This window comes from Phyllopteryx taeniolatus, chromosome 15, assembly GCF_024500385.1.
Source record: "Phyllopteryx taeniolatus isolate TA_2022b chromosome 15, UOR_Ptae_1.2, whole genome shotgun sequence".
In the NCBI taxonomy this organism is placed as follows: domain Eukaryota; kingdom Metazoa; phylum Chordata; class Actinopteri; order Syngnathiformes; family Syngnathidae; genus Phyllopteryx; species Phyllopteryx taeniolatus.
Window position 1 is genome coordinate 21,538,169 of NC_084516.1, and position 21,653 is coordinate 21,559,821.

Genomic DNA, 21,653 nt, shown 5'->3' on the forward strand with positions numbered 1-21,653 from the left:
CTCGCCCAATCCCGTTCCCTCCCCATCAGAAGACAATTGCGACATTCCGGTGCCAACAGAGAGCGGCTTAAACCTTCCCACGGCTTGCCGGACGACGTGGCGGTCGGGGGTTTCGGGAATGTCGTCCGGGTTCTTGAATCCGGGATGCTTCACATTTTCTCATCTTTAGAATATACAAGCCCGGTGAGAACCTTTCAGTGGAGATCTTCTGTGAACCCGGATGATGGAAACCCTGTCAGCGGTTCTAATAGGATCTCGGAGTCAAAATGGCGTTTTATTCTTGGTAACGCTGCTCTCTCGCCCCGAAAGGGTGGCTAACAAAAGGAGGATTACAGCCCTATTACTTGGAGATTACCATGTTAAAAATAACCGCTCCCAGACAAAAGACCCTCACAGCTGATTACGTCTCATCCTCAGCCGGGTGCAAGACGGTTACATATTATCGGATTGGTTCGAGACTGCCGTCGTTTCAAAGTATCAACCGGCGGGTAGCGAGTCTGCTCCGCAGTTCTGAGATTCTGGATTTGAATCCCAGCTCAATGTGCGTGCACGTACTCCCTGCGCTTGCGCCGACTTCCTCCCGCTTTCTACAAGGGAAGACGACATTTGTCCATAGGTGCGAACGCGTCCTGCCATTGATCGGCCGGGCAACCGATCCACAGTCTACCCGGTGTATCGTTCATAGAACCGAAATGTACCTTTTGCATTTATTCGTCATTATTGAAGTCGAGATAAGATTGAGCATACCAACAAGAACAACAACAACTGTTGTGCGTGTTTAAGATAAGAAGGCAACAGAGATTCAATTGGAGCCTCATCACCAAACTGTGGAGATAAGCGACCTCCTGAAAATAAGATAAGAGGAGGAGGAGGAGGAGGAGGAAGGGGAAACGGCTTGCTTGAAACTTGTCAAATGCTTACACTTTGAAATTCCTCTTTTGGCATTTAGACAATGACATCATATGTGTTATGGGAACTTTTGAGTCAATGTCATCAATTCTGCATCTTCTCGCAGACTAGAGCATGTTGATACCGTTTGTCGCAATGTAAAGAAAATGTCTGCACAAACATTTACAGTGTATCTATATATACACATATACACATTTTTGTAACAAGTTTAATAAACAGTGCATACAAGTTTATACCCAACTCATCACTTGTGCAAACAAACAGAAAACACAAAGTTCAAAACAAGGGAAAAAAAAAAAAAAGGTGGCATCACTCTTTTATGAAAAAAGTAGCCTCCAAATAAAGATGCAAAAATGTGTAGAATTTGATGTACCGCTGTCTCCGAGACAGATAAACGCGCACAAATGTGGTTGGATACACGTAAATAACTCATTTGAGTTCACAAAGGAAACTTTGGAAGTCATTCCTAACATGATGTTTCTCGTTTGATGTAATTACAAAGGCGTTAGCTGCTGGGGGGGAAAAAAGGGCAGTCAGCATCAGCGAGCGTTTCTTTTGGGCCATAAAGGCGAGCAGTTGCTGAACTTTTTCAACGGGTCCTCGTCAGGGTTTGAAAGAGTTCACTCATCAGGGACAACATCCTGCTTCCATTTGTTTCCCCCCCCAGAGATATTTTTATCTTCTGTTGCTAAAACATTTCACTTGAATAAAATAAATACTTGTTTGTTTGTTTGTTTTTTATAAACACATTTGAAGCTCAGAATAGCTTTGGAAGATGCCTTGTTAAAAATGTACAGTATATGCATCATAGGAAGAGATAGCGCGGTAGAAGCAGCGCCAGGCTGAGCACGCAGCCGTTCTGAAGTGTCCTAACAGCGGACGAGTGAGACCACTGCACCTCCTCGGAGTCTTCTAGAAACCACACGAAAGAGAATTCAGAACACACACACACACACACACGAGTATTTTCGCATTTGCGTCGGAGCGGCTCGCCGCTTTTTAGTTGCCTGCTTTGTTTGCTCGTTTTTTGTGTATGTTGCAAAAAAGGGAAGGCTAAAAATGTCATTTTGCGCCCCTGTCTATGGATGGAATGGATTGTTTTGTTTTAAAAAAGGAGACGCCTCAGACGGCAAACGAGGGAGCGGATTCAGCAGCCGTTTAGGAGACCGTTTACACCGGAATGAGAACACACTGTCTGGGCTTCTTGTCGGATGCAAATTTCAAAAGTGCTCTTCTAACTGCTGCGTGTTTATGCGCCAGCCACATCTTTGTCTCATCCACACACAAACACAGGAAAAGCACCCCACTTTGGGAGTTTTCTGTTTTCGTAAAAAACAATAGAGACCGCCACGCGTGTTGGACATAAAAAAACAATGGAAATATCGACCAAATAGGTGCATTTAACATGGCATACGTACCACAGTCTTTGTGGAAGACGCGAGGGAAGCAGTGCAGAAAACCGTAACCGCAACGGCAGTACGAGCAGCCCTTGCGCACCCATTCGCCGTGCGGAATCACACCGCAGTGCCTAGAGAAAGAAAGAAAGAAAAAAAACAAGCAACACATTAGGCACAAGCGGTGTTGACTTTTGCTCTTTTACAGGCAACGATCTGTTTAGATGCATTCCAAGGGGGGCTGCAGTGCACCAGAGGGATCTGTGAGCTGAAGTGCCAGGAAGAGGCAGCCATGTTGCATTCACACAATCGCAGACAGCCGAATAAATGATGTGACTTCTGAGATATGTATCAATTTATGATCGCGTGTCTTTGCGGCTGTTCCGGTCATCCGAAGACGAGAGCGCGACGGGTCGAACGCGTAACTTAGTCGTCGGATCATTTGTGGCCGTTGAAGCGTGGCGCTTCGTTACCCGTATAAATAAAACCAAGGCTGCGTGAAATATTTGACAAAAGAAGGCGAGAAGGGGGAGCGGAAATGTGTGGGTACTAGTAGCGTTTTGTTTTGTTTTGTTTTTGTCATTACCTGATGCGCTGGTTGTACTCACAGCTGCGGCCGATAAAGAAGGGAGGACACGCGCAGAAGCTGCCCAGAATGCAGGTCCCTCCGTTCTTACAGCAGCTTCGGCTCTGCTCGGCGGCTTGGAAGCAAAAGAAACGTGCAGTACAAAAATTGTAGAAATTGTAGGTTGAGATTTGGTGCACTTTGTTCATTTCACATAAGTAAGAAAGAAAAAGAAAAAAGAAAAAAAGGTTGAGATGGGGCCCGGGCCCCCGCGGTGTCTGTGACGTAAGCCATTAACCACACGCATTCCTGCGACGCATCTGCTGTTCGTCAGCAGACAAACACAAAGAGTCTGAACAAACATCTGAAAATAGCGGAAATACACTAAAAGGAATCCATCATACGCGCAAATACGTACGAGGCGTGGTTTTGCACGACGGTCGCTTATCGAGTGGCCGCGCTTCTCGACGTTCATGTGAAAGTTGTTTCTACAAAACGCTTATTTTTTGGGGGGGGGAGCGGCCAGCGCTCACGTCTGCGAATCCCGCGGCGACTACCTGGGCGAACTTACCGTCGGTGAGGCCGACGAAGGGCACGACGGCGTCGGCGTCGCGGTGTTTACGGTCCCCGTCGTTCGGAGCCCGAGCCCGGGCGAAGCGACGGAGGGGGCCCTCGGAGGCCTCGGCGGGGGAAACGAGGGGGGGCGGCGAGGTCTGACCTTTGTCTCCCACGCGACCTAAAAATAAGAAGTCGAACACAATGTCAGCTAAAAAAAAAACAAAATAAGGCTTTAATTGACATATCGCGCCGAGAGAAGCCGAGATTTGTCCTTCTCATTTTGTATTGTTTGATTTGCGTGCGCATTGATTGGAACATAAGCGTTTTATTCCGCTTTTGCACGTCGGTTGCCGAAAGATCCACATGCGCTGGAGCGATTCTTATTTTTCTCGAATTGCCTCCGGTTGAGCACATTTGAAATTCATAAACACAAATGAGCACTGTGACTGTAATTTCAACATCGCCATAGAGTCAAGCGAGGAAAAGGCCGGAACAATCGAGCGACTTGGCTTCCTGTGAGACGTAAGAGAAACGTGACTATATCATTTGTCGTGAATCATAATAATGATGATGATGATGATGATGATGATTGCAACACTGACCTGATGCGCGGACGGCAGCAAAGGGATGGAGACAGAGCAGAGACCAAAATACAATCCTGGAAAGAAAAAAACTCTTCGTGAACGAGGCGCGCGCGAGAAAAACATAATCAAGGACTAATAATAAACAATCCCCCCAAAAAAACATTTTCCACAGTTGTGTTGGTGATTTGAGGCTCACCTGCGGAGTTGCATGTTTGTCCTGTAGGCGGAGGGGGGGGGCAATGCACAATGGCGAAAATCAATCAATCAATCAATCCGCAATAATAATAACAATAAGAAGAATCATTGACAAATATAGAAATGTTCTCCTAAAGAGGCTGAATCAAGCCAATTCCGAGGGGAAGGTCCGGCGGAAGTCGGAAATTGTCGTCGTCGTCGCCGCTCGCTCGCTCGCTTTGTGGGCTGAATGAAAAAGCGCGTCTCGGTCCGTCGGGGGGGCAAACGAAGTCGCGCTCCCGCAAGGGCGTCTCGAGTTGGCGTGCTGCTGGCCCCCCCCACCCCCGACCCCCAGGTGACTCTCATCCAGGTGGGGCGGGTGACCCCGGAAGTCCCGCCCACTGGCGACCTCGCTCTTTCATTGGCGCGGCTTTAGCCCCAATCGACAACAAAGCGAGAAACTCAGCAAAGTTCCCCCCCCCCCAACTAAAAAGATTATTGCGAGGCATTATTTTACTACTACTGAAAGACTTAATAATAATCATCATCATCATCATCATCATAAAAACGAACAGAGACCAATAGAAGATAAGCAACCAATGCACATTGGTATCGTTTCGCTTCTCCAAAGTTCACTTGTCGAAAGTCTGAGCTGCCCCCCCCCCCCCCTCCCTCTCTCCCCCCCCCCCCCCCCTCGCTTCTTTACGCATATGGATATGAGCCTCATTGGCCAAACATTGTCATGTTAAATGCTGACGGCCACCGGCACGAAACAAGCTTTTCTGCGCACACCCCCTGACAAATGCATTTTTGCTCGGGTGTGTCTCTCTCTCTCTCTCTCTCTCTCTCTCTCTCTCTCTCTCTCTCTCTCTCTCTCTCTCTCTCTCTTACTTCCGATTTCAAGTCGCCTTGAGATTTGCTGCATTTGCTCAATTGGGCCCCGTTTTTGGAAAAGCATTTGATGAGATTTGGATTTCTTGGCTCGAATTTCATTTGATACACCAATCAATAGGACAAAGCATTTGGTTTGGGTGTATTTCGGGAAACGTTTCGGTCACCCCTTGCAGGGGAGCCCGTTCAAAGATGCGCTGAACCTTTTTCTTGAGCAGACCACGGCAATTAGAATCCTCCCAAAGTCTCTCAAATGGTTTTGATCTGCGCAACACCTCGATTTATGAAACATCCAATGGAATCAACAAGTCCTACAGCGTTTGAAATTCCCTTCTTCGCGGATTGGCAGGGAGCAATCACACGATTGCGCTCACTTTTGCCGTCCAATGGAATTGGAATAAAATGTCGGGGGTGTGCCAACAAGTCTCGCGCCCGCGCCCTGCAGTTTTTGGAGCACCGATCCAACGCAGGGGTCACGGGAGCACGGATTCCGCACGATACCGGCCAAGAAACACTGACCGTCGTGGCGAGGTTCCTTTTGTTCCAACGAGGCCGCACGCACGCACGAGTGTGAAACGTACACTATCGTTGGATCGATCATCTCCGAGGCCAATGGCTTTTCCATTTGTGATATCTCCTTCTTTTCCTTTCCCGTATCCCAGTTGACCGTCGAGGGACAATCACAGGTGGAAATGGCTATTTTGTCATCCGCGCTTGCATCACAATGCGGTCTTGGTCTCACGCTAATGCACAGCGGGAGCGCCGGCAGCATGGGGAGAAAGCTTCATCTGAAAACTCCAGGAAATCTGCATCTGAAAGCTGGCGGCTAACGGCGACAAATGAAAGGCGAGCGCGTACGCGAGGACAAAGAGAAACGCACCGCGGGGCCTACGGCCGCGAGTTTCGACAGTTGCGGCAATTAGGGAAGTCAAGGCGTCTTTTGTCTGATTTCTAGAGAACCTGGGCTGTTGTTCGGTCCTCACGGCTTTCTTAAGAGGTTTCTTCTTGTTCAGAGGATGGCAAAAAAAAAAAGAAGAAGAAGAAGAAGAAGAAGAAGAAAAAGAGAAATCGACACAAATACTAATTTCCCTGGAAACGCCGAACGGAACGGCAAAGTACGGGAAACTCAATGAAAACAACTCTTGCTGTCGAAACACTGCAAAACAAATTCAATGAGATCTTTGGAACTATTTAGAAGCACGGAATATTCGCCAATCGACAGCCATCACTGCGACTCCCATTGATTACTCTTGCTAGCAGATGATGTACCAGGCCTGATCTGCTGTTGTTGTTGTTGTTGTTGTTGTTGTTGTTTTTTGTCTTGGGTGGGGTTGAAGTGAAAGTGGTCACAAAAGTCACCTTTGAGGTGATGCATGTTGTTGTAATTGTAATCAGATTAGTTTGGAGTCGAAATAATACGCGTATCCTCGGTGGAAGAGTTTTGGCAGTGTTGCGCGTGGTGTACTTTGCAATATCCTTTTTTTTTTTGGTAAATAAAAGCCCATTATCGTTTGAAAAATAAACAGCTCACAGAATGTTGTTATTGTGTTTGGGGACCGTAGCCGAGTACAACTCTTCATTGCAGCTTCGCTGAGTAGCCTGGCAAAACTGTTTGATTGACATCAACATACGACCAATCACAGTCAAGTAGGAAGCCATGCCCCGCACTTTTTGTTTTTTCAATCTACAGCACACAAACATCAGATAATCTAAACCAGAGGTCACTAAACGGCGGACCTACGGCCTCCTCGGTGGGGCCGGCGGACCGCCCTGGGTCCTCCGTCGCGGGATGCGTCCCGTCCGCCGGGCTTCTCCCACCTCTTGATCGATCGGGCGGGGTCCTCAGCCTCGGCGGCGCGGGCACAGCAATGACAGAACACTTCGGTCAGTCTTTGTGCATGCCGAACGGCGTCAATTCACTCGCATGTGTCCGCAGGCACACTTTCGCTGGGTGAGGGGCCACTCACTTATTACGACAAATAACTCAAGAAAATGCAAATTGCTTGGGTATCCCCTCACTCACACTCTCGTCCTATAGAGTTTTAGAATTGGCATAGTCACTTCAGTTGGAGAGCCGGGTTCGCGACCCTTGTCCCGCATGCATCCTGTCCTGTCCTGTCCTGTTCCCGTCCTGTCCCTCCCTCACAAGGTGAAGCGCTACTGCCTCATACGACACTCATATCTCATGTTTCATAGCTCGAGAGAAGTAAAGACTTCCTTTTGTCAATTAGTGCTTTGTCTTTTGTCTTCTTTTCTCACTTTGTTGTGTTCGACTCTGATTCTCAATAAACATCAATTATAATACTGAGAAACCACAGCGGCCGCTTCAAAACTCCACCGTGACACAGTCAAACTCTTTTGTGGCATAAAAGGGATACTGATCCTCCTTTCTGCTTGACCGAACAGCCGAACGAGACAAAAACAAGAAAGAGAGCTTGTTTCTTTCTTTATCTGTAGTGAAGCACTTTATTTGAACATGTATCATTTTCATTTTGTATGTGCTTGCTCTCAATTTGAAATGCAGCTCTGTTTTGATTGACCAATCATTTGATTGACAAATAATTCATTATGTGGCCAATCGGAATTGTTGCCTGCACTTTTTCCACAAATTCAAATCGTTGTGATCATATGTATGTATATATGCATGCATGCGTGCAGTATATAATATTGGCGTTTTGCTCAAACTATCCCAAGGGTTGTAAATTGAACATTGGAGTCAACGGGGGACTTTGAATTCCTTGCCGCACTTCCAAAGTGGCTTCATTGGAGACCAGAAGCATGTCTCCAATTTGATCGAGGGGCTCGATGGAGGAAAATGGTTGTCTTTCGAGCGAGGCCGGGCCCGGGCCCTAGTACTCTGCATTGCCATGTCCAGCTGTGGTGGAAAGTGCGATTGTGTCGCCCTCTGCTGGCCGACTTGCATAGCCTACTGTCTCTGGCAGAGAGAGGACAGGTTCTCCTCACTGATTTTGTTTGACAATTGAGCATGACGAGCCAATTAAGATTGACTTTCGCCTGAGTTTCTGCACTATTAAGTATTGCATGCGTTTCAAAAATCATATCCAATCTTAGCACTAGTAATAGTGGCCCACATTTCTTAAGGAACGTGAGGAACAATGTAGTAAAAATACATGCACGCTGTTTTACATTGTGTTGACCGTATTTAAGGCGGCGGGCACTCAGTTGTTGTTATTGCCCGCCTCCATTGTTGAGGCTGTGGGCGTAAAGTGTACGGTGCCCGTCGCCGGCATTTGTCACCGTAACCTTTATGGGCGGCGCTTCTCGGCACACGTCCCACCGGGGAAGACCGAGGACACGCGAGAGAATCTCTCGGCTGACCTCGGAACGCCTCGGGATTGCCCCGAGAGCTGAAATGTTAATGGATTCGCTAACATACTCATACGGAGAAAAACAGGGCTGTGTTTTCCTGTGTCAGGTGTGGCGCTATCTTTGTCTTCTGTTTTTAAAGATCTACGCTAGTTAGAAATCTTCAAACAATCACCCTTGACCTTTAATTTAGCAACTGCGTGTAAAGTAACATTACATATTTCCCTCGAAACATTGTACTGTATGTCGTAAAGTGCTTTAAGTGGTCTGCTAAACTACAAAGGTGCTCTTCGATGTATTTAAGATTCCTCTCTGCTCATGTCCTCGTCAACATGCAGCAACTATTCAGAAGGTAACTGCGGGAGCAAAATATAAGCGAAGACACAAGGCAAAGGGTTCTCTGGGACGTCCTCCGGCTGTCCCTTTTCCTTCTGAGGCTGGTATCCATTGGAACCTTCCACGGAAGCGTCAGTTGGGGTCAGGTTGAATGAAGGGTTGAGATGTCCGTCTTTCACAGCAGACGGCGACGACGACAATAATGTCGGCGGTAGCAACGGTGCTTGACGCGGAATGGCGGCGCTACTCGCGCGGAGTTTTTCGTCGGGCGTCTTGCGGTGCCCATTTGTAGTTGGTGACGAAACATTTCCCCGGTCGACGCAATCCGTCGCCGGTGCTTCCGATTTGGAGTGCAGGACGGGAATAGCCATTAATTCTGCCTCAGTGTGGTGACGCATTTCCACAAAAACGGGATGGCAACTTTGTTTAGTCTGGAAAACAGACACAATAACACCAACTTCATTATCGGCCAATCTGAAACACTTTTCAATTACCTAAGAAATGGTTCTGGGCTTATACTGCATTGTTCAAGGCGCTCAATTCAGATGTGCCGATGTAGAATACTCTGCTCGTTTAAAGGTCACGTGTTTTGTTCTTCTCATCCTCAGCCAGGTGCCGTGAGGGATCACCAGGTGTGTGCCATGGGAAATGACCACATTTCGCTCAAATGTATTTCTATCATGCATCTATCTATCTCTGTGGAACGAGATATGTCAGCGACGTAAAGTGAAAGGCAGCGTAATTGAGATGGCAGATCAGGTACACGCTCGAGTTTAATAGTGTAACAGCTCCCGGAAAGAAGGTGTTCCTCAGCCCGAGGGTCTCAATTTACCAGCCCATCTACGTTCCTCCTCTCACCTATGGTCGCGAGTGAAGAGAACCTGTCCTCTAGCTGCCAGAGACAGTAGGCTATGCAAGCCGGCCAGCAGAGGGCGACACAATCACACTTTCCACCACAGAGGTCCTCGGAAAGGTGGAGTCCAAGGTACTTGGAGCCTGAGATGTGCAGGTGGGGCAGGGGGCGTGTGTCTCTCCGGAAGTCCACCACCATCTCATTGATCTTCTTCACACTGATGCGAAGATTATTTGCGCGCCAGTCCACAAGATGTTCTACCTCCTCTCTGTTTATGGTGATGCGTCCCACTACGGCTGTGTCGTCCTTAAACGTCACTATTTGACAGCTCAGACGTTTCGCTGATCGGTCAAAGGTCTGGAGGGGGGCTCGGTGCTGAGGGCGACGGGGGGAGGAGACGGTGTCGTGGATCCCGACAGTGTGTTGTCTTTTGGCGAATGTTTGCGTGCTGGTGTCCGGTGAGATTTGTTTTCGAATGTCAAATATGCGGCTCGGCCAATATGTGTTGAGTAGTCGTTGGACTCCCACCCTCGAACCACAAGAGCCATTTGTATTGGCAGAAACAAATGACCAGCGAATCACAATCAAATTGTTACTCCTGGTACTATTTCGAAATCGTAGTCCGACAAATGAAAAATCCAATGTGATGATTTGAAAAGTATCGATTAAACTGGTGGGAGCACGCCGGCAAGTTTTGACGGATGTGTTTCAGCTGCCATGTCTCCGTACAGAAAAGTTGGCTTACTTTAACAAGGATCCCTCGTCGTAGCTTGGCCTTTTATGTACCCCGTCAGTACTCCTTCAGCGGGGAGCTAGTTTTTTTTTGTTTTTGTTTTTTAAACCGACTTTATGGAGAGCTCAGTGAAACTACATAACCCAGACGAAATAAATATTAAAATCTAATTTAGTCCAGTAGCCTGTTTTTCCATCAGGTATTGTTGATACCCAAAACTTAATGATGAAAGATCAGGCAATTTGAAAAACAAATAACAAAATATTCCGTGACTTTTTCATTTTTATTTTCAATTGTTAATTGAATGTGGAAAGAACTAACGATACGTGGATTCATACACCACAGTTTTGTCACATCTGTCCAAGGATAGCCTTCTAGAAACTTTGTAGCTTGTCGAGGAGAATTTTGGGTAAATTATACGCCCAATTCCAATGAAGTTGGAATGTTGTGTTAAACATAAATAAAAACAGAATACAATGATTTGCAAATCATGTTCGACCTACATTTAATTGAATACACGACAAAGAGAAGATATTTCATGTTTAAACTGATCAACTTGATACTTTTTAGCAAATAATCATGAACTTGGAATTTGATGGCTGCAACACGTTCCCAAAAAGCGGGGACAGGTGGCGAAAAAGACGGAGAAAGTTGAGGAATGCTTATCAAACACCTGTTTGGAACATCCCACAGGTGAACAGGTGGGTGCCGTGATTGGGTAGAAAAGGAGCTTCCCTGAATTGCTCCGTCATTCACAAGCAAAGATGGGGCGAGGTTCTCCTCTTTGTGAACAAGTGCGGGAGAAAATAGTCGATGAGTTTAAGGACAATGTTCATCAACGTACAATTGCAAGGAATTTAGGGATTTCTTCATCTACGGACAATAATATCATCAAAAGGTTCAGAGAATCTGGAGAAATCACTGCATGGAAGCGGCAAGGCCCAAAACCAACATTGAATGCCCGTGACCTTCGATCCCTCAGGTGGCACTGCATCAAAAACCGTCATCAATGTGTAAAGGATATCACAACACGGGCTCAGGAACACTTCAGAAAACCAATGTCTGTAAATAAAGTTCGGCGCTACATCCGGAAGTGCAACTTGAAACTCTACTATGCAAAGCAAAAGCCATTTATCAAAAACACCCAGAAACGCCGCCGGCTTCTCTGGGCCCGAGCTCATCTATGATGGGCTGACGCAAAGTGGAAAAGTGTTCTGTGGTCCGACGAGTCCACATTTCAAATTGTTTTTGGACATTGCGGACGTCGTGTCCTCCGGGCCAAAGAGGAAAAGATCCATCCGGACTGCCATGGACGTAAAGTTCAAAAGCCAGCATCTGTCAGGGCATGGGGCTGTGTTAGTGCCAATGGCATGTGTAACTTACACATCTGTGAAGGCACCATTAATGCCGAAAGGTACGTACAGGTTTTGGAGAAACATATGCTGCCATCCAAGCGACGTCTTTTTCACAGACGCCCCAGCTTATTTCAGCAAGACAATGCCAAAGCACATTCTGCACGTGTTACAACAGCGTGGCTTCCTCCCGGTGGGACATGCTTTGAACATCTGACCAGGGAGACAGCCAAGGAGGCATCCTAACCAGATGCACGAGCCACCTCATCTGGCCTCTCCCAGTGGAGAAGAACAGTGGCTCTACTCTTGAGTCCCTCCCGGATGACTGAGCTTCTCACCCTATCTCTAAGGAAGAGCCTGGACACCCTGTGGAAAAAAAAAAACACATTTTCGCTTGTGTCTGTGATTCGGTCAGGACCTGCAGTTGGTCACCACAAGTGAGGGTGAGAACGTAGATCGACAGGTAAATTGAGCTTTACCTTTTGGCTTAGCTACTTCACTATGACAACAATACAGAGTCTGCATCACTGCAGACGCTGGATCGATCAGCCTGTCGATCTCCAGTTCCATTTTTCCCCTCAATTGAGAAGGTCTTTGAGAGAATTACCCCTTACCGACTCACACCGTTCCGAGTTAAGGTCAGCAGCACCCCATTCCTACTACACACATTTTTGATTCAGTGCGCTGCCTCCCCTTCCTGCAATGCCCGATGGTGGAGCAGAATTTCCTCTCAGTTGTCCAGAAGCCATTCTCTATAGCTTCACTGAACTCCTCCCATGCCTGAGTTGTTGTTTTTTTTTTTTACCTCAATGACCACCAAAGCTGCTTTCCGCTTGGCCTGTCAGTAATCCATCAGCTTCACCATCTGATCGGTTGACAGCGCCACCCCTCTCTTCCGAGAGAGTGTCCGAGACCAATGACATGACCGCAAAGTCTCACCAGAACGAGGGTCTCCCCATCAGGACCGCTCTCAATTTACCCCTCCAAGAACTCCAAAAAGGCTGCGTATGCTGAGCTGCTGTTCAGCGCATAGGCACAAGCAATAGTCAGGATCCGTCCCCCACCTGTAGCTGGGGGATAAACGGCCACTGAGCGCACACCTGCTCGGCGCCTGTCAGCGGGAGTGGAAGGAGTCCAACCCCACTCAACAAGACTAGTACCAGAGGCCAACCTGTGCGTTGAGGCGAGTCCGACTAGATCTACTCGGAACTTATCGACTTATCGGTGACATTGTCACAATCCTAGAGCGGACCGACAAGGCCACCGCGGAGCCTCCCTGGCCCCTCCCACAGGTGGTGTGCTCATGGGAAAGGTGACCCACGTTACCTCTTTGGGCTCTGCCTGGGCGAGCCCCGTGGGTGCAGTGCAGGCCACTAACCCAAACACAGAGGGGGGCCCCCGGTGACCCACATCCAGGTTAGGGAAATTGAGTCCCAATAATTGGATTTATTATCGGGGGTTTCTGAGCGGTGCTTTGTCTGGTCCCTCGCCTACGACCTGTTCAACCATGTTCAGGCATTAACTCCGAAGATCACTGGAACGCACAAACCCCTCCACCGCCGCAAGGTGACAAGCTCGGGAAGGAGGTCTTGTATGGACAATAGTCATTTCCAAGTATTCCAATGAGTGCCTCACCTAAGTGACAAATATGGTTTCTTTGCTCAAGAAATAGTTCATGCAAAAGGATTGATGGGTTATCGCGACTCCAACCTTGTTTCGTTCCCCACAGAAGAATTGAATCACTTGAAATTCATTTACACGGTTTAGCTCATATTCTTGTCTCTCAAAAACAAAGCTTACCAGTGATGTCATCCATTTGTCCTTCAATACTGGCATTGGGATTGGGGGATAGACCTTCAGTTTGATACTGGAAAAGGTAACATTGCACAATATTAATAATATTCTGATTCTTAGGGAGCAAACCAAGGCAACCAATTGACGGATGATGTGAAACTGCGTCTTCTGTTGCTCACCATTCCCAGTTTCTGTAGCAGAGGGTAACAATTAAGCAGAGGAGAACAAAAATAGTTGCCAGGGTGATGCCGATAGCCTTGATCAAGTTATCAGCTGGAGAAAGACACAGAAAAAAAAAAAAAAATGAGGAATGAGTCGCGTTCTGATGTCGGATTTGTTTTGAGAAATGATGATGTTGCATTTCCAACCGAGTTTCTAGTTAGTAAGAAGAAGCGACATACTGAGTGAATTCAGGGTGGCAGTGATGGATGTGGCGCCGCATTGGCCCACAGCGGTATTTGCCTTCACTGTGAATGTGTAGGAGGTGATCTGAAGGCTTTTGGCGGTCAAGCTGGTGGCCTGACAATTATCTGGAACAAGAGAGGTTTTGACATTGTACACCAAATCCAATACGCCTGATATTATTTGAAATGATGGACTAGTCAAAAAAAAAAAAAAAAAAAAAAAATCAGAGAGAGAATGGATCTTTGACCTGTATGCAAAGGTGCAAAAGTATTGGGCCACCTGCTTTCCAATTTTCTCTTTGGCACAATCCTGCTGACCGTCCGTCTTTCTACTATTATTTTCTTGTTTGTATCGCAAAATAAAGAATCTGTTATTGTCACTGCAAACACGATCATACAGCGAGTTGAGCCGCTGTAATAAATAAATCGGGTGCGCGCGTGTGTAGATTTAGCTACCGGCCGGCGGTTAGCTGTGTCAGTTTATGACCTGAAAAGAATCGAGTTTTAACACTACCTGTGCTGGTATTCATGACAGCGCCCATGTTGTCCCAATAGTACAAAGTGTAGCCTCGGACGAAGGCAGGCTGCTCTCGTAGGGCGACGGGATCCCAGGATACCTCAACATCCATATCCCTCTGTTTCCATCGAAGTGTTTTGAAAAGACGATCTTGTATGACTGGCAAAGCAGACAAACAAACAAACAAAAGCAATGTTTTCAGGACATTTTCATCCAGCGATGTGCATGCCACAGACAAAGGCGCCCCCAAACATAGATCTCACTTTTCTCCTTGACATATCCTTCCACTCTCTCGAGTAGCACCGGCGCCCTGTGAGTGCAGGCATGTATCGACAGCAAGTATCTAACTCCTTCTTTTAAGTTTTCTGGCGAAAGACATCATCCACAACAGAAGAAAAGTGCTTTCAGACACAGCAACATCATAGTGTATCTCTTACCTGCAGAAAACCGAGCTTACTTGAAAATATATTGACTTGAGTTTCACTAGGAGGGACTCTGAGCCAGTCTACTGCGCACGGCCCGACTGCTGGGCACCAGTCTACGATATAGCCACAGCTCGCGGTCGGACTGGCGGACCAAGACAGGTTGAAAGCACCGTGAGTGCCTCGTGTCCTGGACAACTTAACTCCACCGCTTCCTGTTGGAAAAGACGCACGCAGATTAGAACGACAACATTTGCGGCCTCTTGAACAGTCCCGTTGTATTATCCTGTAAGATCCAACAGAACTGGAGGACGGACACGTAACTTGCTCAGCGGTGGCATATTTAGGCATGTGTTTTGCAGAGCAACACAACGCGGACCCAATGGCAGCCACGCGTGCCTGTCGGAAGGAAAATGAAATGTATGCATGTGTGCATTTGAGAGATTCAGGGCTTGCAGCAAATGTTCAAGGACCAGTGCATATATATATATATATATTTGTAATTTGATATTTGATATATTTTGGAAAGATTTTTTACATATTGCAAGGACGAACCTTGAATGTTCAAATTTCAATGTGAATGAATGCGAATCCTTTTATGAAGCGGGTTCAATGCCAGTTCGCAAAATTGCGGGTCAGTCTACGACAGGGTTCGTCTTCAACGTTTTGGAGGAAGACAAACATCTTGCGATACAAATACATTCACGATCAACGCAAGGGACTATTCGTATTTAAGCTGTGACAACTCATCAGCGCTAGGCGTCGCTATATTCCACACAATGGCGGTCCTCGTCGTACCTGCATTGAGGACAGGGATGGTGATAGTAGAAGGAGAAGAGCTTCCATATTGATTCCTGGCTCGAACACTGACCGCATACTCTTTGGTGGAGTCCAGACGGAGGGCGAAGCTGTGCTCCGGGTGCGTCACTCGGGCTCTTTCTCGTCTCCCAGAGGTCGGTGCCCAGGTCATTTCATAATCCACGATGTCTCCGTGGCTTTGCTTGGCCAGTGGTACCTGCCAACAAAAAATCAATACTGTGAAATGATTTGCATCGGAGGTTATTTCAAGTATTATAAAGTCGACACTCACTTTCCACGTGATGATGGTTTGGTTGCCTTTTACCTGAGTCCATACATCGAGAGCGTCTGGAACTGGGGGGAGAGATTGAAAGAAATCGTGTCCTAAACATTCAACACGGACGGCGTCGTAAGTTATGTCGGTTTTGTCCATTGCCCGTTTTCCAAAAACACCAACCGTCGCCCGTCGTGCGAAACTCGGCACTCGAGCTCCACTCGCTCCACTTCCACAAATGTCGACTCGTTCCGCAGCGGATCGTCGCCGTGTATGTCCAGTTGGGAATCAAGCCCTTCAAGACTGCGAAGCTAAGGCCGACTCCAACACGTTCCGTCTAGGATCACGATACGGATGTACATTGCTTTATTCCGGCATTTTCATCTTCTCACCCTCTTTGCGGTACTTGCTTTGTTAACTTACTACTGCATGCGTTTCCCCATCGCTGATGTTCAGTCGGCAGGTTATATCTAGATCCTCATAAATTCGTATTGCCCACTCCCACTGTAGTCTGACATTGTCCGAATTAACTGCTAGGACTTTGACTTTTTGCGGGGCAAACATGCGGACTGTAATGACACCAAAAAAAAAAGAACTTCATTAATTCAAAGATAACATAGCGTATCACAGAGCTAATTGTGTTTGTTTGTTTGTTTGTTTGTTTTTACGAGAGAAAAGAGTTGAAGTGGACATACCTCTATTGGTAAGGTCTGCCCTATCCGTGAGCACGACGGTGGCAAGTTGGTTTTCTGCTGTTAAAGTCCAATTCCGCTCTCCAACGTCCACTTGCATTTTGTGAGAGCATCTGCCGTTGGACCCGTCTGCACATTGGCTGGAACACACAAAAACAAATCAATACACATTTGAGTTTCGTACATGTCCTGTGCGTGTAGCGAGCCGGCAAAAAGAAATGTTCAAGTGAAGATAGGTCGAACACGATTTGCAAATCATTGTATTCATTGTATTTGCGTTTCACCCAACGTCCTTGACTTCATCGGAATCGGGGTTTGGTAATCGTAACTATGCTAACACAGTAGTAAAGTCATAATTACAGTCAATGTTTGTGCGAAACACAATTCCTTCTAGGCCATAAATACAAAATGATCCAATGAGAACTGGCGAGACCTTCCTGTGCCGCGTGATGACGTATCTTTAGAACTTTATAACTACCGCGCTAACTACAGTAGTTACATTGCGCAACGTTTCTAATCTTGACAGCACCGTCGTGAACTGCATTTGAAATCATTACAACTGAGGATGACGTCACACATGGACTGCATAGAATCAAGTCAAATTGAATATGAGGCAATTGACAAATAGACTATCCAGCCATCTCGGACACCGCTTATCCTGGTTGGCGCCGGAGCCGATCCCGGCCGACTTTGGGCGAAAGGCGGACGACACCCCGAACTGGTCGCCAGGGCGCATATAAGACAGTAGCACTACTTTGACAATTCTTAAAACGTTGAATGAAAAAAAAAAATAACATCTGACGCTTCACAACCGCAGAAACTTTCAAATGAGGAACTTTAAATGAACTATTGAACTGTTGATGGCGATACATGCTTGTCAGCACTATTTGAGCACTTCTGGGGAATCAAGATGTCAAAAGGCCATTGCACCGGCGTCAGCGGTGGGACGTAACCGAAGTCAAAATACCGACATCGAATTTTCAGGTAGCGGTACTTTACTCAAGTATCGTCTTCTCTGATGAACTTTTACTTTGAGGCCTTACATTCAAGGCGTGCGGCAAAATGTTGGCGATCTTCGACCAGTCCGCGGTAGCAAGTGTCATCTACTTTGATGTTGTCTGCTGGGGGATCAGCATCCGTTGCCAATTACGCCAAATGCATAAATAAACACCTTGGGACTGAAGCTTTTGTTTTTCTTCTCAGTAGAAGCACTATGCAAGTTAATAACACAGAGAAACGATTTTGTGTGGAGAGGTTTTTTTTAGTTATCAAAACGTGTCTCGCATATAATTGACACAAAAACAATGTTTGACTTCTGTACTTATTTTGGCTATATAGACCTAACTTGAACTTGACATAAAAAAAAAGTGTCACTTAAATTTCAAAAAACACTCATACGAGTGTCCAGAAAAGGCCCCTCTGACAGCTACTTCTGTTTGACCCAGTTTTGCGTCCGCTTTGTCCATATTTGGCTAAGGCCGCCCCCTTTCCTCTGATTGGTTGCCTCCGTGTAGAAGACCTACTTGTGAGAGCACACGTGTTTGTTGTATTTGTAATTATTATCTTACAACAAGGGCATGGTGGGACAAGAATAGTCAATGATTGAGTGTAGCGACAGGAGGCGTGACCAAACAGTCCGTCAATCATTGGCACATGCCCGCTGCACACACGGCGGCCCACAGGAACGTACCGCAGCCTATCGCAGAGTAGACTCCTATAGTTTCTTGGCCGATGATGGAACTCCGGTTATAAGTTAAGAAATAAAATAAGGCGGCACGGTGGAAGACTGGTTCGAGCGTCCGCTGGATGGATGGAAAATCAAATCAAAATTTTGGACAGTTGTCTACCTTAAATCAAACATAAATATATATAACGGTGGCGTCCCATATGTGGACGGCCGCATGGCTGAACATTGCCATTCTCACCGAGTTGTCAGGTAAATTGATCACCTCTCTTATATTTGGAATGAAGTGTACCAACATCAAAGCGGTCACATTTCAGTACCTTCCGAGAAGTTGATAGGTTGTTGGACTTCCAATAGCCAGGCGTGTGTTTGGTCCCACCGTCCACAGACACTCAACAGATTGGAAGTCCCGAGTTTCACAGGTCAGATCCCGATCCCCAGGTGGATCTGGTCAACCGCGAAAAGATTCGTAATACATGTTAGTTTTTCATGTATTTAAGGGCAGGCAATTCGTTCATCAGCACTTGGATTAAAAGAAAGGCAAATATATCGGCCTGTACTTACAGCCAATGTAGGCGCACGCGCCATTTTCGGATGTCTTTGTTTCGCAAATGATATCAGTGCAACTGGTCGTTGATGCTCGGTTCAGGTCAACGGTCAGCGCATACGTGTGACTGCTGATATTTCTAACGTCCCATTTAGTGCTGCTGTTTCCGTTTAGATACAGTCGCTCCAGAACTTGTCCCGTTGGTAGAACGCAGCAAAAGGTAGCTCTGCTGCCAACTTCAAACACGTTGTCTCGTGGATAAACCTCCGGCAAATCAGAGTGATTGTGGCCCGCTGTTGCGTAGTACAAGAACAAAGGTGTGAAAATGATACTGTTGAAATGAAACGTTAGCAACAATGAGAAGGAGAAGTAATATCAACCGGGAACGATCTGCTCCAGTTTCCACTGGCTCGTACGGTTTTGGGATCGAGACCGAAGCTTTAGCGTGTGGGAAGCGCACTCCGTTGCTAAATGGGAAGACCAGTTCCACGAATGAGGAGATCCTATCTGGTCTGGTGTAACAGCCACTTCCTCCTAAACATTTGCAAGTCAAGAGTTTGGATTCATGTTTTGGCTATCACTGCGGTCGACGCCGGTCAGCCCAAACTTACGTAATGTACGAACTTGTCTGCGACGAGCACCTCCAGCTCATACGTCAGCACATCGCGGACCGACTCGCATGAGGGGTCATCTTGCCACCTTAACAGGATTACGTAGTCTGAAGCGCTGACTGTTATGTTCTGTGGTCGGCAGTGAAAAACACCTGATGGAAAGCAACCATATGACCAATATTAAAAGGGTGAGCGGATGTCTTTGAGGATATGGGATTTGGTTTTTTTTGGGTTTTTTTTAGGACCATGGAGAAATTCAGTGCCGCAATAGAGATTGCTTGGCTACAGAAAATTTAAATGAAGATTACTAGACATAATCCATTCATCCAGGACAAAGCACACGAGCAGGAGAGAAAGTGAAATGTTTCTTTTCTTTCATTTTTGCCATCTGACTTTTTACTATTATTTTAATCTGTGGTTGTTTGATGTTTATGCTTAATATTATATATATATATATATATATATATGTCCTATATACTGAAGTCATTATGGTCATTGCAAGTGAGTGAAATTCAGGATTTAAAAAAAAAAAAAAAAAAAGTTCGAACCATGAAGTCAATATTTACAACCTTTACCCGAACTTGACAAATATTTGTAACTTTTCATGACCAAAATACCGTACACAGTAGCAAACGGAATCTCGAAACTAACCCAGCAGATGTATACTTTACAATCTAGCACGAGGGCACACAGTCTTTTCTCAACACGCATTTGCGGAGAAAAATGAGTCATTCGAAAGAACGTGCGGAGCTCGCTATTGCGAAAAAATACCAATAAAAAAAATCGGCGAGAAACTCATCCCTCAATGTTGAAGTGCGATACAAACATTCGGAACCTCTCAGCGCTCAGCGCCATAGTAGCAAACCACTTGAAAAGTGACCGCGTGTGGTTTGCAAAGTGCTGAGGCACACAGTATGCAAAAGTTGCACAACTGTGCTGACTCAATAACTGAAGCGTTGGCAACCTCCTCTGCTTAATGGCATGGGTGTGCGCGCTCGAGCGGCTGAAGGCAATTAAGCCTTAAATCGCGGCACCAGAGTAGAGTGGTATAAAGCATGTGGCCGACTCTGCGAAATGGAAATGGGTTGCGCGGGGGGGAGGAATCGAGCTTCTATTTCATCGGCGTAAGTTTGGGGAAGGCCTTTGACCCTGCGCCCGTTTATTTAGAAGGCGCGGCCGGATGAGTTCGGTGTGGAAGAACTTGAAGCAGCGGAAGAGATTTTCAAATTTTTACTTCATTTTCCGCACAAACGTCTTGGGTCAAAGTTCAGTTCACGTTCCAAATAGTTCAAGAACTAGTTCAAGTGGATAGTTTAGAATTCTAAACTTTTAACGAAGTTCATCATTCCGAAAATGAACTCGTTCGTAGTTCTTTTTTTTGTTTTTTTCCTCAAGAAGTTGCTTGCGGGCTATTCCCCTCAAAATACAAAATAAATAATTTCATTTTCCCGTTGTTGCCGCTCATTCTGTCCACACGAGTAGCCAACGGCAGCTTTCGGCCTACAATGGACAAAAGGTGTGGCTTATTGGTCTTTTTGAAAGTTAGTTAATTCAAACAAAAAGCAGCACTTTTGCCCTCGACGTGAAAAAAAACCCACACAACACTACGACAGGGACGATGGTGAAAGCAAAGGACATTGATAACGTTGCATTCCTCGCAGCTCTGGCTGACTATATAGATTTTCAAATCAAATCAAATGTGAAACTGCATGTATTTCCAAATTCTAGATTGTAAATTCACTTGATTGGAGCAACAGCAACAGCATGTCAAAATCATGCATGGCACGCTTAATAGCGGCAATCCATAACGGCAGTTCGAGCTCGGGCTACTCACCGTCCTCTTTGAAATGTCCGTCTTGTGTGCTGTTGCAGAACAGTGACGCAAGTAAAAGCCATGGGATCATGATCATGAGACTATGTGGCCGGATTCCTTTAAGGAGCATTTTGCAGTTCATCTCCATGGAGTCAGTGCATTCTTGTTTTTGTTGTCGAGATTACATGTGACCGAGGTAAATGGAAAGATCTCACCTGAGAAAGTAGTTCCAGAAGAGTGAGGAAAAGAACCACAAAGGACAAAAACAAACGTCCAGTTTCTCCCCGTGGCAACACAAGCATCAAGCACAGCCTGTGGAACACACGGTGGAGCCCATTTGCCGGCTAACCTTGGAGTGATTGTGAAATCCATGGGGATTGGAATGCAGGAAATGTAGAAGCTCCTTTCTGGTAACCATGAG

General features: G+C 46.4%; 2 protein-coding genes across 6 annotated transcripts; both read right to left on the reverse strand.

Annotated features, from left to right (window-relative positions):
* Positions 1-1,099: 1,099 nt before the first annotated feature.
* tdgf1 (teratocarcinoma-derived growth factor 1) lies at positions 1,100-3,433 on the reverse strand. Its single transcript, XM_061799758.1, has 3 exons — positions 2,890-3,433; positions 2,328-2,437; positions 1,100-1,821 (listed from the first exon to the last, which is right to left on the reverse strand). Exons 1-3 carry the CDS (start codon positions 3,075-3,077, stop codon positions 1,715-1,717), a joined length of 405 nt encoding a protein of 134 aa, XP_061655742.1. The 5' UTR covers positions 3,078-3,433; the 3' UTR covers positions 1,100-1,714.
* LOC133490121 (leukemia inhibitory factor receptor-like) lies at positions 2,890-21,653 on the reverse strand. 5 transcript variants are annotated; one of them, XM_061799754.1, is made up of 20 exons: positions 21,254-21,653; positions 19,420-19,571; positions 19,189-19,342; positions 18,826-19,101; positions 18,582-18,708; positions 16,581-16,717; positions 16,309-16,454; positions 16,069-16,222; positions 15,904-15,965; positions 15,612-15,828; positions 14,849-15,028; positions 14,655-14,756; positions 14,389-14,550; positions 13,872-14,000; positions 13,650-13,743; positions 13,477-13,543; positions 4,207-4,227; positions 4,029-4,084; positions 3,440-3,604; positions 2,890-3,004 (listed from the first exon to the last, which is right to left on the reverse strand). In XM_061799754.1, exons 1-19 carry the CDS (start codon positions 21,378-21,380, stop codon positions 3,487-3,489), a joined length of 2,481 nt encoding a protein of 826 aa, XP_061655738.1. In that variant the 5' UTR covers positions 21,381-21,653; the 3' UTR covers positions 2,890-3,004; positions 3,440-3,486. The 5 variants fall into 5 exon arrangements, 4 of the variants coding, with proteins under 4 accessions (XP_061655738.1, XP_061655739.1, XP_061655737.1 ...); XM_061799755.1 differs by lacking the exon at positions 4,207-4,227 and having other exon boundaries at positions 21,254-21,652; XR_009792108.1 differs by lacking the exons at positions 2,890-3,004; positions 3,440-3,604; positions 4,029-4,084; positions 4,207-4,227 and adding exons at positions 10,594-11,659; positions 11,747-12,042 and having other exon boundaries at positions 21,254-21,650.

Bases quoted from the DNA above. Each gene is read 5' to 3' on its own strand.
- tdgf1 (XM_061799758.1), bottom strand. From the start codon at position 3,077: ATGAACAAAGTGCACCAAATCTCAACCTACAATTTCTACAATTTTTGT. The intron at 2,438-2,889 runs GTAATGACAAAA...TTCTTTCTCTAG, and splicing joins GAGTACAACCAGCGCATCAG to GCACTGCGGTGTGATTCCGC. The intron at 1,822-2,327 runs GTACGTATGCCA...TGTGGTTTCTAG, and splicing joins CGTCTTCCACAAAGACTGTG to AAGACTCCGAGGAGGTGCAG.
- LOC133490121 (XM_061799753.1), bottom strand. From the start codon at position 21,380: ATGGAGATGAACTGCAAAATGCTCCTTAAAGGAATCCGGCCACATAGT. The intron at 19,102-19,188 runs GTTGATATTACT...ACTACGCAACAG, and splicing joins ACTGGAGCAGATCGTTCCCG to CGGGCCACAATCACTCTGAT. The intron at 16,223-16,308 runs GTAAGTTAACAA...TCGTGATCCTAG, and splicing joins ATGGGGAAACGCATGCAGTA to ACGGAACGTGTTGGAGTCGG.